The following is a 21,230-nucleotide window of genomic DNA, read 5'->3' as shown; positions in this document are numbered from 1 at the left end:
AGTAATTAGTATATTTTATTTTGACATTTTGATAGCAATTAATTTAACCTTGATTTGAGCCTGATAAGTATCTACTTTCACTAGGAGTATAGCATTTTTAAACTTGCAAATTTTGAACTTTATAAACAAAGTATTTCTGTAGTATTGTTATTTTTAAGTGATATAAAATGTCTAAATTACTTTCACAGCAACACTCACTGCTGGATTCTATTCTTTATCTGAACACCTGCAAAGTGCAATTGTTCTCTGAAGCGGAGTGGAGATATAAGGGTTCTTCTTCTTCTCCTTCTTATTATTATTATTATTAGGCAACAGTCGACTGAGGTGTTCACTTGGAAAGAGAAATGTACTTACTATTCCACAATTGTTAATATTCATGCATACGCAAACTTTACACAAGCAAATGCACATGCACAATTCAACTTTCTCCAGCTGGAACTTTATCGTATTTTACAGAAACTCCTTCAAATGCGCGTGGCTGAGGGGAATACAGCCAATTGCTTATAATCAGCTTTCCCGCTCTTTCTTCTGTATGTAAATCTTGATGTCAGCCTTACTAACAAATACTTAAATCGGGCTTTCAAACCAATTATGTTATTACGGCTTGTTATAATGCGATTACAGAGCTTGATCTGGGTGATTGTCTCTTTAAGAAGCAGTGAGAGTGAGAGGAGGTGGTGCGGTTTCACACCCCGGGGTGGGAAACATGGGCGGGGCCAGAAACCGCTGAGTGACAACTGCTCAAGGGCTCTCCAACTTCGCGAGGCAGTGAGAACCCGCAACGACCAATGAGGTTAGGCTGTAACCCGGCCGTCAACTCTCACCAGCCAATCACAAGCGAACCGGGGGAGGACCATTGAATTGCTGTTGTGTTTCCAACATGGGATTACCGAAAGGTCCCGTAGGAAAAAAAAGGAAAAGTAACTGGGTAAGGGGGAAAAACTCATGGTGGTACTGAACGCTCAGAAGGAGGAGGAGGGGGTACTCAATTTAGCTATTAATCGCATCGTCGAGATTTTGTGACCACAGACTGTACCTGATAAGCAGCTGGTGGAGAACACCGGGCGTGCGGGGGGTTTAAAGTTGGATGTATTCGACCGCCGCGGTATGGACGACATGCAACGTTCGGCTTGAGAGACCAGCGCTGGAGTTTTCACCACTGTTCCTGCGAGCCCGAAATTATTTCCTACATATTCAAATTTCTGGTTTCGTCTGGCAGTTTTCTTTTGCTTAGTGTTTACTTTTTTGTGCTACTCCGCTGATCAACTGTTACTTTGAGAGGTGTACAGGCGCAGTGTCCTTTAACGTCTGACTGTTGCATGTTTTCAGAGGTCGGCAAAAGCAATATCACTACTGACAAACTACATTTAGCCTTTTATGCACAAAGTTTGGAGAGTTAAAGGAGTTCGCTGTAGCAGAGTTTCGCTGCTAGTCCGTGATTTACCTTTCATTATTTTTTTAGCCCGCCTCGGACGCTAGAGGAGAAAGTTGGAAGTGGGGGACTTGTGTCAGAGATGAATGTTTCTGGGACGGAAAACATTTGGCTGCCCCAAAGTTGTCCGTGCTAGCATCTTTAGTACAAGAGGACAATTAATGCGTTATAACGAGCTTTCGTTTTTTTTCGTAGCCACATTAAAGACACCAGGTTGTGGGCACCGGGAGAGAGCTCAGCAGCCGCGCTATTAAAACTGGATACAAAATGGCGGCCTTCCTGGGACGATTTGGATATCTGTCTCGGTGTATTTTTTATTTAATTTTGTCGGTCGAATTCTTTCAAAGTTACGGATTGAGTTCAGACACACCATGTGCCCAGAACTGTACCTGCAGTGGCGACTCAGTGGACTGTAGTAATCTGGAGCTGACGGCGACGCCTTTGGACCTTCCAGTTCGGACTGTTTCCTTGTAAGTAAAGCGCTTAGTTGCTCTAACCTATTTATTGACCAGCCCATAACGGGATAACAGTGTAAAAATGTGGACAGCAGCATAGAGTGTTAGGGCTTTATTTGCTTAAACACGCCGACAGCACGGCTTTGAAGCAGAGGACCCCTGTTGGTACGGGGCTTCTCCCCAGGAATCCCGTCAGAGAAGATTTTTGTGGTTCTGCTTAGAGTTGCATAGTTTTGCTTATGAACTAAAACAGAGGGGGGAGTGACGGGCAGCTGTCATAGAAGCTATGCCCGTGCCTCCTTTCTAACTGTATGTAAGCAAACAAAACTGCCCCCCTGCCCCGCGCGTTTTGTTTTCAGTTAGTTACCCCGTCAAAGTACTCCGGAGGCCCCCCGCGCCTCTAGAAAGTGACGGAACATTAAAACTTTACGCAGGTAGACCCTGAACATCATGTTGTAACTCCACTTGAGCTTTTTTGTTTTTCATGCTGTTCGTAAATTAAAGTCGCATAATCTTTCACAACATTGTACCCCCCCAAACAAATAAAAGCATCTGTGAGTTTGACACTTGGCCAGATGCTGTGTTGAAAGACTTTTTGTGTAGTTCGGGCATTCCCTGCTGATGTTTTTTTTTTTTTGCTTAAATAGTCAGACTTGGGGAGTTTTATTCAAAGTAAGTAGGTTAACAGGTGTTTTTGTTATCGCGAGAAGAGCCACGTGCGCAAACGTGTATTCCAAGTTGTCTGCACTTAAAAGGGTGTCAAAGGCTTTGCTTTGTGAATTATCGTTAACTTCAAGTCATTCTGTATTTTATAACGCACTTACTTTTAGAGATGTGATTGAATGTTCCAGGCTCTGGTTTATCTTCATGCTTAAAAAAAAAGATTTATCTTTCTGTGCCTGGCACATGTGCCTTCGGTTGCATCTATCTGAAGGTGTATTCATGTTTCCAGTGTTAGAGTGAGCAAACAGTCCCTGCAGCCTGAGCAAACAAATAGACCCAAACATGTCATAACAAATTAACCGTCATTACTCAGTGAGACTTATGACAGGTATCATCCTGATTCCCCTTTCTGTCTCGCTAGATTCACTTCATAAATTCAATTTCTTGGGAAAGTCACCGGCTCCTGGAAGTAAAGCTGACAACAAATGAAACTCTGTCTGCCAGATCATTTAGGAAATGAGCTAATTTGGCACATTTTTATAAAACATCCCCCAATGTATGGGGAACTTAAGCACTTACCAGACTGAATTAGATAGTTTACTTACAGACAACACTGCTCTCTGTCCTCCCTGTTGACATGTTGTTTCTCACTGGAGTATATTGCACCCACTGTTTCCAGTGACTTTTACAAATCCTTAAACTTTTGAGATTTTTTAGTGTTTGTGTGTGTGTGTGTGTGTGTGTGTGTGTATTCCTGGGAATTTAGAAAAAAACGGCCTTAGGACTGTTCTGGCTCCCAGGTTCCTGTTTGAGGCAGTTTTTCTTGCCCCATGTAGTCAGGAATGCAATGGCTTTAAAAAGTCCTCAGAAAACACGAATAATGGCACTTGTGCCTGAGTAGCCCCGTTGCCCTGAAGCACCTCTTAGCCATTCTCAAGTGCAGATGCTGTTTATCATGCATGCACGCAGACTCACAGTACTGCCCTGTCCTCTTGGACAATGATCATGTATTGTGGGACAAATGTCCCATCTGAAACTGCTGCACTGGACCTTTTGGTTTGTGTGAAGACAGGGTTCCCCGCGCAAGCCCTGTGTCGCTCCAAGTCGGCTTCTGTTATCTCGTCCAAACCTTATCAGGCAGAGATTTAAGGACCCGCAATCTTTGTTGTTTTCAAAGGGAATGGCTTTATGGCTTTGAATTATCTTTTAAAACACCTAGGTTGCATATTTCCACACCACTTGAGATAGTCACATTGTGCTGGCGGCTAACTCAAAGGGAACCAGCTCTTTGCCTCTGGGGTCCGTAAATGAGCCAGATTAGTGGATGATTACCGTAAACCCAAAGAGGCAAGTACGGACAATTTCACCTGTGGCCCAATGTGATCCCATCATAGTGAACCCTGTGCTAACTCTGTCCACTTATGTGAAAACATTTTATTTTATTTTAGGGTATGCAGCAGTTTGGAAGGTTATTTTTTTATTTCTGTGCACTAGAGCTTGTCTCGTGTGTGGTGCATGATGTGCACAGCTGAAAGGGAAACTTTGGTATTGTTGAAAAAGACAAGATAGAGCAGGGGCTGTGGTACAGTGCAACAATAATAGTTTTAGCCTGTCAAAAGAGCTGAAAGAGTCAGTGTGCACAGTCCCTGGTTTCAAACAAAGTGTGCTTGTCTATCTCCACCTTCAGGCATCTTAGCCAAGTAATCAGTGTGGAATCAGTTCATTGTTATGATTTCCCCCTGGGGAGGGAGCGGCAGTGGTGGTGCAAGAAAAGGCAGCATTGGTGGTTGTCAATAAACACAAGGCACCCACACCAGTTTTCTTCTCTCACTCAAGTGCGCAGTGCAGAGGCTTCCCATAAAGGAAAAATCTCATCATCACCTGAGGTAAACGAGTAGAGGCTGTTAATCCACAACAACAAGCACCCTCCGTTAGTCAAACATACAGCGTGCATGCTACAGTCGGAAGCTTTTAACCCTTCAACCCTCTGCTCTGCTGTCTGTAAAATGAACATGGTTCAAGCAGCAAATAAATGAACATTTCCCACCCTTTTGTGTGGGTGAAGAACGATAGCGCTGTCATTTAGCTGCTGCAGTTATCCTCACACAGGCGCTTAAATTGGGATTACAGTAATGAACCATGGCTCTTATGACACAGCAGCGCACTCGAGGAAGCTGCTCTTGGAGAGAGTTATCATACCTTCACCAAGATGGAGAATTTCAAAGCTTTTAGGCAGCAAATGATTGCAGCAACATTTTTCTTTTACACTTTGTGTTAATAGAACTGTATAATGTCAGGTTAAAGCCACAACCAAAGCAGCTCTTGCAGTTGTTCCCTGTGTTACAGAGTCAGGGAAAATGGATGAAGAGTGTAGTTTATTAGAATGGATCTGGAAAAGCCGATGAGCTTTTTGGCCAGTCAAGACAAGTGGCCAGTGGACCGGTGTTATACTGCAGTTCATCCATTACTAGCAGCCCCAAGTCCACAGAGTCCACATCCCTTGGTGGAGAGAAAACAGTAATGCTTTCCAGTTGTCAAAATAATCTCTCCTCAGGATCTTGTGAGAAAGTGGCCTTGATGGTGCATTCAGGGAAACAAAAGATGTTAGCACATCCTGCCTGGGCCACAGAAAGAACAGAGACAAATAAGACTCAAACTTTTAAGGGAAAAATGGGTGATTGACCAGGTGTGGAAATGTACCCTTAAAAAGAAGCGTATTAGCTACTTTTTGCTATTTTAGATCATTGATTACTGTATCGCAGTAATATTGATCACTATTGATCACACTAGAATGCTTTATTGCCCCCCCCCCCCCCCCCCCCCCCCTTTAAGCACATGAGATTCATGAGTGAATGCCTAACAGCCTGGACATCCAGCCTCTTTGAAACCTCTGTGGTTATGAACTTCTTCGTTGCACTTGTCCTTTCCTGTTTTACATCAGTGCTTGTAACATTTAACAAACTGTCCACCACTCTCAGATGTTTGCCTATTGTTTCTGATTGATGAATAGCCTAACAACATATAAAGCAAGTTTACTCTCACAAAGTCACATATTCCCTCTCAGGAGTGGTGTCTTATCTTATTTGCAGCCACAGTAATGTGTATTAAAAGCATTTTTGCCCACTGTGCCACTGGCATAATGGGATTTTGCAAGTAAATAAAAGCATGAGCATTACAGATTTTGGCTGCGATTGCGTGCTGGGATAGAGATAAAGCAGATGGAGGGTGTCTGTTTGCCAGCGTCTCTCCGTCTTTTCTTTTTGCTATTTGTTGTTATGGAAAGTTCCATCTTTTCTACATATATATTTTTCACTTGAATACTGAGCCCTTGAATCACTCACCTGCTCTCAAATGACCCCCTGTGTAATGTGGCATTTTGCTAGTGGTTTCCCAAGTTTTTACATGTGCTGGCCAAACTCTCTGCTGCAAGTCATCCCCAAAGTGTAGCCTTCAACCTCACTTAAAGCCTTATTGGTAAACGCTACCCCCAACAGCTGGTTTTTGGCTTCTACCTCAGGAAATAGGTTTGTGTTGGTGGTTTCGGGATGGAGAGCCCAGATGGTCGATTGCAGACTGGTTACTGGGGGGGGTGTAACTCTGGATCACCTGGCCTGTGGGAGTAGGAGTTCGTGGAGAGGGATGCATTAAGCGGAAGTGTCTTGTTAATGCCACAGTCTGCTTCTGCTTACTGAATCTCAGCTCCACTAGTTGGTGAAAGTCCTCTCAGTGGTCAGAAACCTCAACCACTGTCACACATGTTGTAACACACAGTGGAAACCCAAAGGAAATTGCATGTTACACAGCCGTTTGCTTGACTGCCACATATATGCAGAAATAACACTTTTATTTTCAGGTAGTGTTTTGCTTCATCTAAGCTATTAATAGACACACAAAATAGGTTTAACCACTAGTACTATGCTTGCCCTGGGTTTACTTTTTCCATCATGGCCATTTATACTGTCAGGGATTTTGGATTTTATGTTGGGACTGACTGATGTATAAACACCACAGTGCAGAAATGTTTCGTCTCTTGCTTAAACACATCAACATTTGAGCAGCTGGGGCAGAGATACAGCAACAGCACTCAGCAGGGCTGAGCCCTTTGTGGTTTCTAGGGCATTTCTCGCTACGCAGCCTTGTAATCTTGTGGTATTGGTGATTATACCAAGTTTGTTTATTGTCATAGTTTTGCTGGCCTTGCGACTTTCATGTCTGGTAGATATTTTGTAGACCTAACTTGTGTGTTTAGAAGGCTTTAGGATGATATTATCATTGGAGGTGATCTTTATCAGGCCCACGTCACTTTTCCTCCCACATCAGGCCATTAGATTTTCAGGTTAGTAGAAGTATTGGTGGTTCTTAGATGGAAGATTAAATAGAAGTCTTGTTTTTTTTTAACCGGCTGAGATGATTCATGTAACGCATTAGCTGTGAACAAATTAGGAAGAAACGGCTAAAGCTTGATCCTCTACTCTAATAAGAGCAGATAAAGTCTGACATTAATATGGAGATATGGAATGAGCTCATAGCCTCACGCTGGCTCTAATGACAATCAAACAGCTGCTGCCACAACTCATTCGACAGGAATTCAGTCAGCAGAATAGATGGCTCTTTTGTGAAGACACTTTAGGGCGCCAAGTTTTTCTTTTTTCTCTTTTTTTTCCTCTTTTCCCTCTACCCTGAAGTCAGTATCTACAAAGTGGGCTTGATCAGTGAATCATCTGTGAATTCTGTACATCTGGTAAGAGTTTGGGAATCTGGAGAAGATGTTTGGGGGAGAAAAAAAAAGTGTGACTTGGAAAGAGTGAGAGGTACTGCGCAAGTGAAGCAGCTTCACCCCAGAAAACAGACAGCCCTTCGAGACACAAGGGGAGATTGGAGTGCTAACTTGGGCCAGATTTTTTTTTTGGCCTCTGTACTTTCTGATACTGTAGAAAACAGCATCAACTTAAATCCCAAAACAACCACATATTCATGTGTAATCATTATTACCATGGGTAATTATTGTTCTGCTAATAAAATAAACATCACTGGGGAAGGAAATTAACGAATGAAAAACTGTCTGTCTTTTTCTTCACTTTGAAGTTAAGAGCATTAGGCCAGACTACTAGACAGGAGTACAACAATACAGTGTTTATGTTATTCTTCGAGATTAATTTGGGACACTCATTTCCCTGTACTCGGAATGATCTAACATGGCGCCATTTGTAAAACATTACACTGTTATCACACTAGACGGCAGGAGCATGCTCCTGCATTAAACCCTTGGTTTGCCTGCTGTGCAGACGGCATCAACGGGTTTGTGCTTCTCATATGGAGTGCCCAGTCTCGGGTCTGTGGGCCCAGCCGTGGGTTCAAGCAGCGCCTCGGGCTGCTGCAGAAACTTTCCCCAACCTCGTCCTGGTTTGTTTGGAGTGCGCTGCTTCATCTCCTGCTATAACCCCAAAGCGGCAACACTCACAACGGGGCTGCACATGGCCCCAAGATGTGCCTGCATCGGAAAACTTCAGAGTCACGCTCCCTGTCGGGCTGATTTCAAAGGCAGGAGCAGCCTCTTTGAGTTATGTGTGTGGGGGCAGTGAGTATCTGTAATGCAAATGGTAAAATATGCTGAGCCCATCAGCACTACATCTCTCTGATCTTGCACCTAAGTTCTCCTTGCCCCCCCTTCCAAGGATCTGGTATTTACTGTGTTTCTTTGCTCCGATTTTAACGAGTCAGATTTATCACTTTTATAGTAACGCTTGTCGGCCAGTTTATGCTTTTAACCTTGTCGAAACTGATAAGATACCGGCCCCACTTCTCATTCGCTGTATGACTTGTGTGTAAAATGGTGGCCGGGAGCTGGTGTTAGCTTTGTGTACACTCTCACTGCAGTTGCCGGGCTATAAACTGGCCTTTAATGACAGGAAGAGCAGCGTCGGTGTGTGTATGTGTGTTTGTGTGTCTGTGTGTCTGGCTCTCTGACACGCAGGTTATTATTTGACCAGTTTTACGATGCCATGAAGTCGACCACATTAAAGAGCTTTTGTCTCACAACTGGGCTACAGAAGGCTCATCCCTGACATCACTTCACACTTTGAGCGAGCAAAGTTCACACTGCATTTATCTACGATAGAAATGGGAAAAGATAATGATGATGTATCTCTGTATGTCTAAGTCCCTGCACTTTTCCTCCCTCCTCACATCTCCTCTCCCACACACAGGCTATGCGCTGACTTACAAGTGTAGTGTCATACGCTATGACATCACTCCACTACTCACAGGCTTCCTCTACTCCCACAGTACCCATAACGAAGCAATTTTTTAAAGCTTTTTAATGAGTTTTATGTGTCACATCGGCTACACAGTCCAGAAGTGATGGTCTTCTGCAGGCGCTAGGCTCCATTTTTCTTTCTAAGACACCTGCTCTATGAAGCAGGCTTTTCATGAGTTTATCATGCTTGCTTTTGAAGCGTTCCTTCCCAGGTATACTCGGATTGAGTCAAACCTTCCAACTAGTTGTTAAGGCGACCAGCTTAGGATGTTGTCAATTGAAGTATGTCTGTTGCTGTTTCATAAAGAACCTTTGATATGTTCCATCTTTAAGTGTTTTAGGGTACTGGTACTGGGCCAAGTTGACTTGGTGGGGTTGTTGTGAGCAAAAACTAAAATTTTTAGGTGCAATGCACTAGAGACGGCAGAGTGAAAGTACATCCGAGTAACTAAAGAGGCAGCAGATTGTATTGTTCAGTTATTTATTTGGAGGATAAAATAATATTTAATAATTGAAAAAGCTGTTCCTCCACATAAACTCGCCCACGCACACCAAAGGACTCAAAATCTGAGGGAAAACATTGGTAGACTGTGTGATGAATGTTAATTGTGCCCCTTTTTGATTATCCAAAATGCTTTACTGGCATCAGCACATTAATCAGAACAGATTGAAGTCATTGCGAAAATTAGCATTTGATTCAACGTTTAGATTTTCCCACACTTTTTTTGGCTAACTACCTGGCTGAGAGTGCTTTTGAGTGTGATCCTGCTGACTAATGTCAAACAGTCCTGCCCATTATGAAGTAGTTGTACCACACAATGGAATGCAGTGTTTGAACCACTCTCAATTTTTTTTAAGGTAAATTGCAGTAGTGTTTGCCATGTTTAATAAAACACAGCTACACTTCGTTTTCCAGCTGGTTGAACTATACAGCATAAACTTGCAGAGCTTTATGGAACGCTAAACCCAGTTTAGCATTTGAGAGGATATTTGGATAGTTCTTTTTTTTTTTCTTCTTCTTCTGAGCATGTTTGTTTCTGTTAGTGTTGGCGTCTGCATCTCTCCACTCGCGGAGCAGTCGAAAACTCAAAGACTTGTATTTTTCTTACCCGATGCAGCAAATTCTTTCAGAAACTGCATGAGTGCAAGGTCACTTTCTGGAAAGCATTAACAATGCTTAAAGCTGGAGTCACATTCCCTCCTTCTTTCCTGCCATATGAGGGAGTGTGTGTGTGGTGGCGATGGGGGTTGGAGAGGGAGAGAACCCAGCCCTTATCATCACCATCGCCTCCTTTACAGTAGGTGTTAAAATACTGTGAAACTTATCTCATCTGATAGGCAAGAAAACAGATTTGTCTCAATGAAGTGGGAAGGAAAAGACGGAGTTGTGTAAATACCATAGGTGACTGAGGAAAAAAAGGCACAGGCGTGCTTGCATATACACACATAAAGGGCCAGTTCTGTTTGCTGCTGTGGCCTTTGGCACCAACCCGACAGGTTTACCCCCCAACCTCGACTTTGTTCCTTCATCCTGCTTTATCCTTCTCCTTATTTTAAACCTTGAGTATCATATCTGCAGTCAATTTTCTCTGCTTAATTCAATATTAAATATGAAAGTTAGAAATTCACAAAGCTCCATGATTGTGGCGTTTTTGGATAAATCTTTTACTTGCTTGTTATGCAGCATGGACTGCTGAAATTTCTTCTGCTATTTTGTGCCAAATGCAGGTTGATTAGAAACTACTGATAGCTTGTCCAGATGACGGCACTGCCTCTCATGCTGTCGGTGTTGGGTGTATCTTTGGCTCATTATACCTGCCTCTAGGCAAAGGCGATCAATGGGGACTCTGTGTGTGTGTTGTTTTTTTGGCTTCGTCATAACAAGGTAATTTCCTCCCGTTGCAGGGAACAATAATTTAGCGATCTAGGCCTGAATGGGAGGTGCCCCAGTAAATGATCATGACATAGACATGCATACACACCTCTCTGTCAGCCCCGAGGGCAGACACACGCTCTGCTATTATCTCGTCTCACACACACACTTTGAGAGAAAGAAATGGGGAAAAAGACTGTCATTATCTGCAATTGAGCACAGAAGACAAGAAAGGGAAATCTGTCAAGTGAGATGGCTATTGAGACTGATGGGCATAAATTGTTTAAGAGAAAGTGTTGTGAGCATGAAGTATGAAAATGGCAGGTTTTTTGTGTTTGTTTAGCTTCAAATGTATCTTTTAAAAAAATATATGTCGCTGTCCAGTCTGTGGGCTTTTAAGGCCACTGTGGTAAAAGCCCACTGTGGGACAAGAGCAGAATGAGGAATGCGTTACATCAGGTAAAAGTGTCCCCAGACTCTGGGAACAAGTAGCCATCTCTCGGCAGGCCTGTGAAACATTCCTGGGCCGTCTCTCACGTCTGGACAGAGGGATGGAGGGGCGGGAGGCAGGCGGCTCGGAGCTGTGGGCTCCCTTTGTCTCGCCTAGCCTAGCCCCACCACGCAAACACAAACAGCGCTCTCACTGCGGCCTGCTCTGCCAACAGGCAGGCGACATGCCAGCTAGGCAGGAGGCAAGTGTGTGACACAGATAGCACTTGTCTACGCGAGATAAACTCGATTCATACGGCGTGGGAATCTCGGTGAAAAAGCAAAGGTGTGTTAGCTGTGTTTTTTTTTTTACCTGCACTCTTAACCGCAGTAAGGCTGTGTCACTGGACAAATCGCTCACTAATAAGCTTCTGTACAAGTCAAGTGCCAGCTATTAAATACACCGTTAGCTGAAAGTGCAGATTGACTGCTGCAGATGAATGGCCTGTGGGTAATGTTTGGAAAGTGAGCCAGGAGAGAGACGCTCTGTATCGATGGTATCGATTCGGGCCCTCCTTGAAGGCTGGCGTAAATTTATGTACTGCAGTGTTTTCAGGCATACTTAATGCAGACAGATGAGGATGTTTGTCAAATGGGAAACATAATTGCTGCTATTGATTAGGATCCTTATTTAAAGTGCTGAAAAATGCCAAGGACAAAAGCAATAAAAGATGTGAAACACCATTGCCCTGCAGGTATTTCAAATAATTGTTGTTTCCTGTCTTGTAATGAGCAACTTTTTGTTTGTTTTCAGAAATCTTGGCTACAACAAACTGACTTCCATCAGTCCTGAAGCCTTTGCCAACCTTCCCAACTTGAGAGAGCTGTAAGTAGTCACCCGCAGAGCACTCATGGTTTCTGCTGACAGTCTCCTTAAAATCTCCTAAACCCTTTTCAGTAAATGTGTTTGGCCCTGTTGGATTGTCACCTGAAGTGTCACCTGTTTTTTTGTTTTTTTAAAAAAAAAAAAAAAAAAATCAGTTACTTCATTCTGGCTAACTCCCATCTTTGCCGCGCCGCTTCCGAGCAGCATTCTCATATGTGTTCCCTTGAACTAAGTCCAATTGAGAATTAAGTGGTGGTTTTCTATATTAAGCCCTTTCCCCCACCACCTGATACTGTGGCCAACACTGGCCTTGTAAATATTTTATATGGTGAGGAGAGGGCTTGGTTTTGTGTCACTCAGCGCCAGTACACAAGGCACACACACACACAGATACAGGAACGTACTGGTGATACACACACTGGTGACATCTTTGGCAGGCCAGCGGGCCAGTCATACGCTCCCGGACATCTGTTTTACTCCCATGTTATTTTCAGTTTTTAAAAGGATGACTTGCCACTTGCTCTGCAGCAGACGTGAAAAGTCCTATATGTTGATTTATACGTGCTTTGACTGAAATGAGTTATAACAACCATATCTAAATATGTGTAGATATCTGTGCACACACACATCTATCTATCTATCTATCTATCTATCTATCTATCTATCTATCTATCTATCTATCTATCTATCTATCTATCTATCTATCTATCTATCTATCTATCTATCTATCTATCTATCTATCTATCTATCTATCTATCTATCTATCTATCTATCTATCTATCTATCTATCTATCTATCTATCTATCTATCTGTCTGTCTGCCTGTGTGTCTGTCTGTATATAGTCAATTTTCAAGGGTGCTCCTTTATCAGCGGTTTGCTTCTCTAACCCTCTTCTCTCTGTGTTTGTAACTTTCAGTCGGCTAGACCACAATGAGCTGACCTCCATACCAGATTTAGGACAGGCTGCATCCAAGATTGTGTCCCTCTACTTGTGAGTATTACTACACTTACTGATTAACATGGCACCAGAAGATCTGTATCCAAAAGAGAGACCTTTCCCTTGTAGCCTGTGTGTGAGGTGCCCCTGTGTGTTCACAGCTGCAACACACACACATGCCCAGACTCACAAACAGTGACAACAACAAAGAGAGTTAAACGTTAGAGAGTGCGGTCACACTCACGTCTGAAAGGGCACAGCAAATATTGCTCTTTTAGTAATTTTAACAGATTGATGAAGCCAGCCATGCCTATGTATCCCATGTCTGCAGAGGGCTTCTGTTACTGTATTCTTAGGTCAGTTGCCTCACTGGCGTGCTTTTAAATAGTCTGTTGACATATGTTGAGAAAGAATAGGCCTTTGCATCTCATAAGTAATGTTGAATTCATGTGAAGGTAGCCAAAAATTTGACTCGACTGCATTTAAATTAGCTGGTGTCAGTACGAATTTCTGTCTTCACGGATTAGCATGTGATGGAGTGAGCGACCAGTCCTTTTACCTTTCCATGTGGGCTTGTCTGCCGTGAGTGGTGCTGGCTGTTTGGAGTGTCAGCTCGTATATAGTTCTAAGTCGTTGCTCCCAGTTGTGAAATTGTGGCGGCGGGGGGGGGGGGGGGGGGGCTGGCATCTTGCTGCATATTTACAGCCGTATTTGGAAAGGGCGTGGGTGCACTTGTGTTTGTCACAAACGTGGGCTCAGCAGTGTCTTTTTTTTTTTTTTTTTTTTGCAATGGAAGGAAATTGATGAAGTGGGGGTAATTCAGTAACTTTATTCATGCTGCTAAAAGATGGCGAAAGCAGTGATGAGGCAAGCCCACAGAAATATGTGATCTTTTTATTTTTAATGTTGTTCATAATAAGATAAAGTTAATGCAATGCAAAGTAATTGAAGGAAATAAAAGAGTTCTGACACCTTGTTTTCTCAGGATGTTACCTAAAGCAACTCATAATGCAAGAGACAAAGGTTTTTAAAAAACCGGTATAAACTTCAACAAAGGTAGTGATTAGTCACATGGCCACAAAGTGCAGCAGTTTCCCTGAACGTTTGTTAACAAATAGAAATAATCAATATTCTGAGGATGTTTCTCCTCGTGAGTGCTGAGCAGCGGTGGCCTCTCTGCACATGCTCCACACATGTGCAGAGCATGTGACGAATGCAGCGCCTAGCCCCTCAGCTCAGGGTACGGGGGCGGGGCTTGCCAAAAGGGGTTCGATAACAGCAAGGAAAAATATGCCATTATTGTCCTAAATTGCTTGTGTTTTAGTTAATTAAAAAATTATAAATATGTATACAGTAACAGTAATGGAACCAACAAAACGAGCTGAACTACATAATTCACTGTGCAAATATAAATGTAGCTGCAGTGCACTTCTTCCCAACACCTCCGATTGGGGTCAACAAGGCAAATAAATGTGGGTAGTGATGCTGGCCTGTGAATGGATATGGCAGCGTTGTGGTTATTGCGGTATCCACAAACATTCTCACAACTCGCTCAGCCTGAAACGAGCAAGTTAATCGGCCATCGTCGAGTGCGAACCATTAGCTTCACTCTGTATTTTCTTTCACACTTTGCTGGCATCCAGGCGGGCTGCATGGTAGTAAAGTACACAGCTGCTGGTTCCTATTACATTGGTCATCGACATATCAGATTCAGCGGGGATCTTTGTGGGAGTCACACGTCCGCCTCTCCCTGTGTGTCATCTGCCTGCTTCTCAGAATTTATCGTGATGCACTGATGTGGTCAGAATATTACTGTAAGCTGTGGACAGTTGGTAAGGGAAGCATCTGTGGTTTGATTATTCAACTCTAACAGATGTCTGTTGACGTGTATCAGAAGTTTGACCTTCTGTTATTGTGTGTCATGGTTTGTTTGTTTGTTTGTTTGGGGGGGTTTTTTGGTCTGTATCTTTAAGTTTTAGCACAGTCTCATGTTCACTCTGCCTCTGATATAAAACAGACTGGAGCAAGTTCACCTTTACTTGCACAAACTGTGTCCAGTTGCAGGCCCTGCAAATGATTGGGGTGTCTTTTTTTGGGTCTGACTTGCAGCCTGTTGCTAGGGGAAAGGCCAGTAGTGCTGATGGGAGTGGAGGCTGGTGGGAGGGTCAGATTTTTACTAAGCCATGCAGCTGAAGTGAAGGCCCACCGAAGCACTTGCAGCTGCAGCTGTCAGTCACATAGCTTACAGTAAAATGGGTGAGGGTAGGGAAGGGGAGGAAGGATGAGAAATCAGGGAGGTAGTAATAGATCGTAGTATCAGAGCAGGATGACACCATCATATATCGAAAGAGGAATGGTTAAAGGAGAAGTAGTGGATGAGGCAGCAGGAAGGGTGCAGAAAAGAAAGGAAAAAGGAAGTGAGAAGTGATCTTGGGTTCAGTGTCATTCCCAAAAGTAAATCCAATGTGCTTTAACACACCAACCACTAAGTCCTCTGCAGTGTGTGTGTGTGTGTGTGTGTGTGTTCGCGCGCATGCACCTTGGCAGACACAGCAGCTCGGGCTGCTGGGCGGTGTTCCCGTGCTGTTGGTTGGAGATCGTCCGGAATGTAGTCTGACTAGAAGTTTGTGTGAGACAGTGGCTTGCATAAACATACAAACACCCAGGGAAGCAAATGGACAGAGAATCTGTCTTCAGCCGCTCATCAAACAGTAAACTCTCCAAAAGCCCAAGAGCATTTTATATGTGGTTGCTACTGACTGACAGGCTGACTCCCTCCGAGTCTTCTAGTCTATCGAATGACTTGTTGCAGACAAGGTATGCAGTCATGAATAAAAGGATCTATCCAGAAGGTGTCTTGACACAGAACCTGAAATAAATGGTGAGCTCCTAGTAGGGCTGGGCGATATATCTTTTTTTTTTTTTTTAAATATCCATATATTTTCATACGAGATATAAGATGTGACAATATCGTTTATATCGATATAGTCTATGTTACGTTATAATTATACTTATGGAGCCGCAAGTTTGCCTCTCTTTCGTCCACTTTTGTCTCTACGCAACGTTACTCGGCCTCGCCTCTCCTTCACTGAACACAATTTCCCTCCCCCATAGCTTCACCTGCAGGCAACGACAAGATGAACACGGCAAATCTCCGTTAACGAGTTACCGCGGATCGCCCCGTGCGTGGGGCTGGACGGCGTCAATGTGTTAGCGAGCTAACCGCGCTAACGACCTAAAATCCTTTCATTTTCTCAAAAATCGATAGTGCGCCTTATGTATGAATTCTGGTTGTGCTTGATGACCGCGAACCAATTTTATGTGGTACACGGCGCTCAGCAATCTGTCAAAAAATGTTTTAGTACGACTTTGGTAAGCTATGGAGCTGCACCGCTTGATGGATTGTCGGAGCATTACGGCTACCGTAGTCTGGAGCCTCGCTGAGTGCACGTACTGTGCTTCAACGTAATATTACCGTATTGTGTGTGTATAAGGGCCATAAATGGCACCTGTTAAGAGACATGGTTGCAAAGGCTATGTCCACACGTACCCGGGTATTTTTGAAAACGGAGATTTTTCTATGCGTTTGCACCTTTCGTCCACATGTAAACAGCGTTTTCGGTCACTGAAAACCGAGATTTTTAAAAACGCCTGCCAGGGTGGATATTTTCGAAAACTCAGTTTTTGCATTTACATGTGGACGAGGAAAACGGAGAAAACGCAGCGTCAAAGGTGTGCGCCTTTTTTGATGTCAGACTGTGCGCCATGTTATTGTTTCGGTGAAATGAATTTCTACAATGGGGGAGACTGTTACTGTTAATTTTACTCTCTGCAGTGTTTAAATGCTTACACATACACACACAGTCACTGTCCCTCCACACATAGGACTCGGTTCTGCTTCTATGCGCCATCTTTGTTTACTATCTCCCACCGAGGCTTCTAGACTTCTGATTGGCCAACATTTCTACACGGTTAGGAATATATCGCCACCTGTTGCTTTGGCATGTTCCTAGCAGCGTTTTCCTTCATTTTTGCGTTTACGTGTGGACGGGATTATTTTTTAAAACAAAAATGGAAAATCTCAGTTTTCAAAAATACCCGTGTACGTGTGGACGTAGCCAAAGAGGATTTCAAACTCAAGGCTGCCAGCCACGCAGTAGAACTTGGGAATAGAGCAGCTGTGAAATCTGTCTGTCTTTGTTATTATGCTCATCGTCTTTTAGTTTACATTTTGACTGCACAATTGTGAGCTTTTTGTTATGCACAAAAACAACATTGCTTTCTTTTATTTATGGAGAATTATTATTTAATAAATGCTGATAATTTATTTTTGAGTAATTTCTTCATGTACATCTACGCTGTATGTTAATAAGTGCCTGTGTGACATCTGGGACACAGCTTTGACTAAGAACTCTCTTTTTGTTCTTACCTTGTGGCTTTAAAAATATACCGAGATATATACCGTATATCGCCATCCAGCTAAAAAATATCGAGATATGAATTTTGGGTCATACCGCCCAGCCCTAGCTCCTAGGATTTTTGGCATTATAAATTTCTGCCAAATGAAGAACAATAATTGCAAAAATGAACACTTGTGGGGTTTTTTTTTTTTGTACATTCATTATTCACCTTCACTGGAAGGTGAAGAACGAAACTGCTGACTGATTCATGTGGGTGTGCAATATACAAAATGAAAAACAAGTACATCAGCCTGGCTTCAACGGAAATAATAGGAATGCTAAAAAGAGACGAGTGGGCAGGTGAGTTGCTTTTGTTCTCAATGTTTTGTTTGATTGAGAAATGACTCAGACTCAAATTTTTGGCCTTTTTGGTGCCTCTTGTAGCACTCTCCCTTTGGTGCTTTCATCCTTTCCGTACATGTCTGCGAGCTCTGTTTTTTGCTGCACTTTTTGATCGGGTACAGACAAGCATGGCGGGGTGGTCGAAACTTGTGGTCACTTTCAATTTGATTAGATGTCCATCAATCATCACATAAAAGACATGAATTACTATTAAGTCATCTGAGCATGTCAAACTTTCTGTTAAATCATCCAAAGGCCATATGCCAGGCACCCACAGTTCCACAATACAGTTGGCGAGCCTGCTGATGTCCTGCAGGCTCCCAGAAAGCCACAGCAGGATGACAAGCAAACCAGAAGCAAGTAAATGTTTTAAAATCAGAGTGTCAAAGCGACAGCAGAGCAGCACAAACTTTCCTATTGTGCTCATCGCCTGCTTCAGAGGGGCTCTTTAACACAGCTTGGGATAGAATATGTATGGCCCACTGGATGATCTAATTTTCAAATAATTCTCCCTTTGTCCTGACAGTGGACTTCAAACGGAAAGAGACGGGCCAAACAATCGACTTCAGAGATGGCACTGGAAACAGGAGAATGGGCATGCTAGTGTATCCCCCCCAACAAATGCACTTTCCATACATCAAAAGACGTGTCAAAATGAGCCGGGCTCATGATAATCAGATGGTCGATGGGGCAGGGTAATGAAATTTGGAATTAAGTGGAATCAAAGCGAATAAGGAACTCCTGGACATCAAAGGGAGCACGGGTGAACCGAGCTCCTCTTTATCAGAAATGTCACTAGCCGTATGATAATCAGTTTTCATGATCGCTACTATTGTATGTGCAGACTTCAAACACGATGAGCGCCGAGGCTTTATCCGTCTCTCACACGGTGCAGCTGGGCTCTGGCTGTGGGAGGGGAAAGTTTGATTGGAGCGGTGGAGGAGGAACGGGGGGGGGGGGTTCAGCCTCTCCCACCAGTTTGAGACTGATCTGTTTTTCCACAGTGAAGGTCACCAGCTGTTGACCTCGCCTCACCCCATAATCCCCCCTCATTTTCTCCTCACCCCTTTGCTTCCTTCCTTCTTTCTTTCCATCCCTTTCTTGCTCTTATTGCTCACTGTTGCCACTGTCTGTTGCTCTGGCCCATGTGTGCGTTTGTTATTTGTGTTGTGTGTTTGCGCATGTGTGCTCATCCTTAACCATTTCTGCCACTGTTTATTCAGGTGGGCCACTGTGGTTTGAACCCTCCTACATCCCATACACCAATAAATGACTGTGTGTGTGTGTTCATCTGCTGGCTGCAGGCTAGAAAAAGAGGAGGGATTGACCTTGTTTTGATGAGTTTGACTGGTAGAGCACCTGCCACCTCACACTTTCCGTGAAGCACGCACACGCACTGCCCTTTTAAATATAACACTATCAAACTCTTAAAAGGTCAAGTGAATTGATTTAAAGATGCTGCACGTGATTTGGTTAAAATCTCTCTGTCCCTGATGTTTGATAAGTAATAAGCTGCCTAACTTCCAAGAAGACCGTGACCTTTTATTAACCGAATTGGTTCGACAGACATGGTGATAGTGTGTATTATCAGATTTGGAAAGAATCTACAGTAAATCTGAATGAGGCAGGCCACGTGACAGTACTCTTAGGTTTGGATCATAGACTGTGTTTAAAAGCCACTGTGGATTTTTGAACGATTAACCTTAGCATTATGAAGAATGTGATGTGAAAGAACACTATTTTAGACCAGAAGGTGCAATGCTAAGCTATCAGCTACTGTCAGCTAGTGTGAAGCCTTAAGTGGGGTTTTGTTGTTGTTGTTGTTGTTGTTTTTCATTGCTAGTTTGCTGTTTTGAAACCATACATAAGATGTGCTCCTTTCTGAAAAACCGTTTTGTTTAATTGTGGCCATTCTAACTTAATATTTCATTCATTATTTCCTGGAATGAGTGACTTAGCCTAACAACTTATCGGGAAAGTCTTGCCCCCTCCCTGATCAGACGATTGGCTTCATTTTTCAGACCTATATCCGTGCTGCCTATCGCTGTACCTTCAGGGTTCGTACGGGTGCTTGAATTTGACCCTGAAAAAGGCGTATGAACCCTGTACCTTACAACAGGTTGCATCGTCTACCAGAGAATTACATTAAGATGCTCCAAAAAGCACCAAAATCCAGTACTGTGACTGGAATTAGGAGAGATGCAGCTTTACAGACAGTACCTGACGAAGGAGGGGAATTAGCTTCCAGCTATATTAATTTCATGATAGACGTTCAGCGATTAGCATTATGATGCAGCAGGACTACTTTTGGAGCCATGAGAGGAACTGTAGTTTTGTGGCACTCCAGACAGCTTTGTTTAAATTCAAGAGAAAAAAGAAGTTGGTGTCATTTGCTGGAAAAAGGCTCTTGGGAAGTTGTGATTAACTAGTTAGAAGCATCAAATGGTTTTGCCTTACAAGGTGATGTCAAACACGTTGCTTGTGAAAGCTAAAAAAAAAAGCCTCCGTCATGTAGCAAAGATCTCCCTTGAGTGGTACATGTCAGATGATGAAGTGGCAGTTTGCTTATTGCTCTGCCTTTTTGTGTTACTCTGTCGTGTTTCCTAACTTTTTAAATGTTTTGTTTTAGTTTTGTAAAAACAATGGATGTGGTACTAAATGGATCCCCTGACCCTAGTTAGCACCTAGTCATGTGTCAAACGTGTCATCCAGCAAAAGCTTTCATGTACACTCAGATTACACAGGCCTTCAGTCTCCAGACACACACACACACACACACACACACACACACACACACACACACACACACACACACACACACACACACACACACACACACACACACACACACACCACTTTGGTTGCAACACGGATAAATGTCAAATATCACACTCCATCAGTCTATCTCACTCTTTATTATATCACTGTCTTTCTCAACCTCTCTGTGTGGAACACGTCTGCTCCACAAAATAAAGTCAAGTCAAGTCAACTTTATTTGTCAATTCTGCCACATGTACAGGACATACAGAGAATAGAAATTTCGTTACTCTCAAAGAGCACAGATGTGGAGGAGGTCAGAATAGGGTAAAGAGAGTCACCCTCATTTCTGAACAAGAGCTCTAAACAGGACAGCCTGAGAGGAAATTCAGTCTCCTTTCAGGCTTCTGGCTAAACCACTGACAAAGCTCGGCGGAGATCGAGGTTTCCTTGTGTGAAAACTCCCTGGGTTCATTAGGACCTTTAAAGTAACTCCTCTCCCCATTTCACAGCATACCAAGATTTTCCTTCAAGTGGCTCTGGTTCATCACTGAGGCCCCATCCATCAGACAGATTTTGTGGCTGTTTTTTTGTCCTTGGGAGTTGTTTAAAGAAGACCAGCCTCTGTTTGGAAGCACTTAAAGTACTACATTTTGTGGTGGATGAAGACCACTTTGTTCTGTGTGTTGTCATTCTCTCACTCTCTCTTCCCGAATGGGCTTACAGAAGCCAGTGGGAT

General features: G+C 43.2%; 1 protein-coding gene across 2 annotated transcripts in view; it reads left to right on the top strand.

Annotated features, from left to right (window-relative positions):
- The first annotated feature begins 855 nt into the window (after positions 1 to 855).
- lrig1 (leucine-rich repeats and immunoglobulin-like domains 1) overlaps positions 856 to 21,230 on the top strand; it is a 35,284-nt gene continuing 14,909 nt past the window's right edge. For both annotated transcript variants that reach the window (XM_026168666.2, XM_026168665.2), the window contains exons 1-3: positions 856 to 1,902; positions 11,923 to 11,994; positions 12,912 to 12,986. In XM_026168666.2, coding sequence (XP_026024451.1) covers positions 1,700 to 1,902; positions 11,923 to 11,994; positions 12,912 to 12,986 — 350 coding nt within the window. In that variant the 5' untranslated portion in view covers positions 856 to 1,699. The remainder of the gene's footprint in view (positions 1,903 to 11,922; positions 11,995 to 12,911; positions 12,987 to 21,230) is intronic.

The sequence above is a fragment of the Astatotilapia calliptera genome, chromosome 5, assembly GCF_964374335.1.
Source record: "Astatotilapia calliptera chromosome 5, fAstCal68.1, whole genome shotgun sequence".
NCBI lineage: Eukaryota > Metazoa > Chordata > Actinopteri > Cichliformes > Cichlidae > Astatotilapia > Astatotilapia calliptera.
Note: the sequence above shows the minus strand (reverse complement) of the source record. Positions and strands in the feature narration are given on the sequence as shown.